Source organism: Helianthus annuus, chromosome 16 (assembly GCF_002127325.2).
Source record: "Helianthus annuus cultivar XRQ/B chromosome 16, HanXRQr2.0-SUNRISE, whole genome shotgun sequence".
Classification (NCBI taxonomy): domain Eukaryota; kingdom Viridiplantae; phylum Streptophyta; class Magnoliopsida; order Asterales; family Asteraceae; genus Helianthus; species Helianthus annuus.
Genome location: NC_035448.2, coordinates 132892996 through 132897766, shown reverse-complemented (window position 1 = coordinate 132897766; position 4771 = coordinate 132892996). Strand labels below are relative to the sequence as shown.

General features: G+C 43.1%; 1 protein-coding gene across 1 annotated transcript; it reads left to right on the top strand.

Moving 5' to 3' along the window:
- Nucleotides 1-1586: 1586 nt before the first annotated feature.
- On the top strand, nucleotides 1587-4263 carry LOC110914030. The gene is made up of 2 exons (XM_022158842.2): nucleotides 1587-2098; nucleotides 2431-4263. The coding sequence occupies exon 2, from the start codon at nucleotides 2434-2436 to the stop codon at nucleotides 4141-4143; it is 1710 nt and encodes a 569-aa protein (XP_022014534.2). The 5' UTR covers nucleotides 1587-2098; nucleotides 2431-2433; the 3' UTR covers nucleotides 4144-4263.
- The last annotated feature ends 508 nt before the right edge of the window (nucleotides 4264-4771 follow it).

Genomic DNA, 4771 nt, shown 5'->3' with positions numbered 1-4771 from the left:
ATGTGTTCCCGAAACTGAAGTTTTAGAGATATTGACCCATGCTCATTCATCCGCATGTGGGGGCCATTTTAGTGGGAATAAGACCGGCTATCGGGTGCTATCGAGTGGGTTTTATTGGCCCACGATTTTCAAGGATGCTCGTGAGTATGCCCGAAATTGTATCAATTGTCAAAGAATGGGAAGCATTTCGAAACGTGATGAAATGCCGTTGCAACCAATTTTGGTAGTGGAGGTATTTGATGTTTGGGGAATAGACTTCATGGGTCCTTTCCCAAACTCAAATGGGTTTTTATACATATTGGTTGCAGTTGATTATGTGTCGAAATGGATTGAAGCTATTGCCACAAGGACCAACGATCATTCCGTTGTATGTAAGTTTGTGCAATCTAACATTTTTTCTCGTTTTGGTGTACCTCGGGTGATAATAAGTGATGGTGGTTCACATTTCAAAAATTTCAATTTTGGAAAGTTGTTAAGGAGATATAGTGTGAATCACCGTGTGGCTACACCGTACCACCCGCAAACAAGTGGTCAAGTGGAGGTATCTAACCGGCAAATCAAAGAAATTCTAATGAAGACGGTTAGAACGGATAGGAAAGATTGGTCAAGCAAGCTTGATGATGCATTGTGGGCATATCGCACGGCTTTCAAAACCCCACTTGATACCACTCCGTATCGAATGGTTTACGGGAAAGGATGTCATTTGCCTATGGAGTTGGCACATAGGGCATATTGGGCAATTAAAACAGTGAATGCGGACTATGATGAAGCGGGTCGGGCGAGGAAGCTTCAACTGAATGAAATTGAAGAGATAAGGGACCAAGCGTATGAGTGTGCATCCGCATACAAAGACAAACTGAAAAAGGTTCATGATGCGAAGATAAAGAAGAAGAACTTTGAAGTGGGTCAAAAAGTGTGGTTATACAATTCAAGGTTGAAAATGTTCGCGGGGAAACTCAAGAGCAAGTGGATGGGCCCTTATGTTGTCCGACGAGTGGGAAGGTTCGGAGATGTTGACATTCAAGACGAGCGAACATTGAAACAACAAACGGTGAACGGTCACCGGTTAAAGCCGTATTTGGATGGCAATGACATCAACAACTTGGAGCTTGACAAAGCGGGCTACATCTTACGCCCGGTCGAGGAGGAACAACCATAAAAGGCCCAGGTTTGATGGTAGTGTACATAGTAGTTTCGTTTTATTTTGTTTGTATAGTTGCACAATTGCCTTAGTTCCTCGAAGTCCGTGTTCGAAACAAGTGTGGGGAAATTCGGGTCGCGAATTGCTCTTACATCGTGTTGAGGACAACACGGGATTTTTGAGGGGGTAAGGTGATTTTTCCAAGTTTTTGAAATAATTAAAAAAAAAAAAAAAAAAACATAAAAAATCGAAAAATTTAAAAAATCTAAAAAATTTTGGTCACACAAACCTCACGTTTTAGGAAAATGTAGATGCCCAGTGTCCACCGTAAATTACGGTGGAGCCGTAATTTACGGTGGTTGTTAAAGAAATGTGGAGTTTTATGGTACAAACCTACTGGATTACGGTGAGAATTGAAGTTGAGAGATTACCGTAAATTACGGTATTACCGTAATTTACGGTGAAGACTGAAATGTTTTGGGTTTTACGGTATCTCTCTCCTGGTTTACGGTACACATTTGACATCCAGGTCTCACCGTAATTTACGGTGAGACCGTAAATTACGGTACGCGATGAAATGGTTTCTGTCGGTTCGGTTCCGTATGTATATAAAAAAAAAAAAAAAAAAACAATAAAAAACGAAAACAAACAGGCTTTCACGTGCATTAACCCCTAACCACTCATTCATTCTTCACTTTCCACCAACTTCTTCTTCTCCAAGAACCCACATCCTTCTTCTTCTTCTTCCACCTTCTTTTCTCCATAAAACCCTCAATCTTTGTCCAAATCAAGTGAGATTTTGGTCTAAATCGACTAATTTCTCCCAAGCTTCGTGATTGTGAGGAGGAATTCCAGAGAAAACGCGGTTTTGGGGTCGAAGTTTGAAACCCTAGGTTGAGATAATTTGGGGGTTTTGGGATTTTTAGTTTCACAAGCATCCTCTCATCTTGAAACAAGGTATGAACACTTATTTTACTATATTATGGAGATGCATTGTGAAAAACAAAGTGATTTAGGTTATATGTTCTTGCCCACTTGCTTGTTGCTAGGATATGAGTATGGAATTGTTATTGAACATGGTTGATGGTTGTAGATGTAGGAATTATGGTTAAAGTAGTGAACTTTTGGGATGTTCTAAATTGTAGAGACACCATGCCCAATTTTTGAAAAATCCTTGATACACCTTGGGTTCACTAACATCTACAACCATGGCAACAAGCAAGTGTGGGGATGATTTGTGAAGAGAATGTTAATTTTTGTGTTATTTTGTTGTTTCTTCATGTGTGTAGGAAATGGCAAAGACAAAGGAAAAGCCGGGGTCAAGTTCATCCTCATCAAGAGGCAAGGGCAAGGAGAAGGAGCAGCCATCGAAGAAGAGGCAATATCTTGGTAGGGTTAGTGAAAGCGAGGAAGAGGAAGAGATGCAGTTAGACCCAAGTGATAAACCGGTGTGGAATTCGGGGTCGTTGGATGACCAACCCGAAATTTGGCAGCCAACCCTGTATAACGACTGCATGAACAAGTTAAAGAATAAAGCAGCCGCATTCATCTGTGAAAGAGATGTTGATGAGCCTCAGTTGGGCCAGTTCGGGGTGTATGACAAGTTCCGTGCTTTGGGTTGGGAAGGAGCACTCAAGTGTTGGGATAAGGATAAGAGCAATTTGTTTTTGACTGAGATTCAGGAGTGGATGGCAACGCTTAAATGTCACAACTTCCACAGGCCATCACAAATGAAGTTGGTTGGGATGGTACATGGGGTACCAGTTGAAATGTCATTCGATACGTTGAAGAAATTGGGAAAATATGATAGCCTTCCAACTAGGGAGTACATGATTCCCACGCTTGATGATTTATTGCTCAAACCCGAGAAGCACGTGACATGGAACAGTATGTTGGCGGATTTGTTTTTGCCCGGTAGGTATGGTGGCGTGTTATACCGAAAAAATCTGAAGATAGAAGCCAAGCTCTTGCATACGATCTGTTTACTTAATGTCATCCCAAGGAGAGGGGATAAAGAGCAGGTGAGGTTTCCAGAGATACCTGTTCTGTATTCATTGATGCATGGCTCCCCACGTTTTCCAATACGCTACCTGATTATGCACCATTTGTGGATATGCCGGAACAAATACGGGAGAGACATTGTCCCGTACTGTCGCATCATAACGGGCTTAATGAAACAGCAGAAGGCACTCACATCTGAAGACCGCGGTTTAACGAAAAGGCACTTGCCGTTTACTTTGGATAGGTTGGGAAACGTTTGGACATACACTTCGTCTGAACGTTATCACAAGCTGAAATCGGAGGGTCAACGGTGGAGGGCGTTGAAATTAGGTGCAAGGGAGTTGTTACCGGGAGAACCGGATGAACCTGAAAGCGATGAAGAGTTAATTCCGAGTGGGGATGATGATTACGCAGACGAGCCACCGGGTGGTGCAAATGTTGGTTTTGGGGCTTTTCATGGTGGTCATGGTGGCACATTTTACGACTATGCGCAGCAACCATATGAGCCGGGGTGGGCTTACAGTGGTTCAATGCAGGAGGTGATCGAGAGCCAACGCCCGCCGGCGGCCATCTTTGATACTTGGTCGGGTCCGGAGAGGTCGTTATTTGATCAAGGCACGCGGAATAGCGCTAGTATTGAGCGGGCGCTTAAACATAGCTTCGACCGCAATGAATCATGGCACCGGACCCATGCATACTCTCGAGAGGTGGAGGCTAATAACAGATATCATGATGATCAAATGAGGCGGATGCATGCGGATTGGCATGCCGGAAGGCCGGTGGTTGAGGATCCACAACATGTGGATTACGCCTCATTGCCACCGTATGATGGCAGCGTTTCGTATCCGACTCCACCACTCCACCATTCTCAGTGGCTTGATCCAAGACGGCAAGAGGGACCACAACAACAAGAGGGAAGCAGTAGCGGCTCGTTCGGGTTTGGAGAATGGAACGATATGATGTCGTCCATTTTTGGGCCCCCAGGACCGCGTTATTATTGATCAGGTGGTATTCTCTCTCTTGTATAGTTTGTATATATTTGTTGGTTTATGTTGATTATGGTGGGAGGATGGGTGGTGATTGATCATATGATTGATTGTTGGGTTTGGTTGGTTGGTGGTGTTGTGTTTAAAATGAAAAACATAAAAAAAAATATAAAATGAAAAAAATACAAAAAAAAGAAATTTGGGGTTTGAGATGAGAAGCTTCTTGTGGATGTTGATTGAAGTAGTGATCAAAACCTCCCAAGCCATACATTGGGGACAATGTATCCCAAGTGTGGGGATGGGGGGAATTTTTTGAAGATTTTTGAAAAAATTTTAAGCCGAGCAAAACAATGTGAAATCTTGTCGCCCCAATTTATCCCCAAGTCAATACACCGGCAACCTTTATTACCCTTTTCATTCTTGGTAAGAGTTGTAGCCACACGTGTATATAAATAATCTTTGATGAGAGTGGCTACGGGTGGGGGTGTGTTAGAACTTGTGCTTGAATGCAATTTGAATCCGTTGTTAGACATGAATGTAGAAAGGATAAGGGCACTAGGTAGCCTCGTCGTTGGTGTGAGTGAGTGTGGGATTTGGGGGGTTGGACCTCATTAATTATACATATGAGCATGGTTGCGAGAGG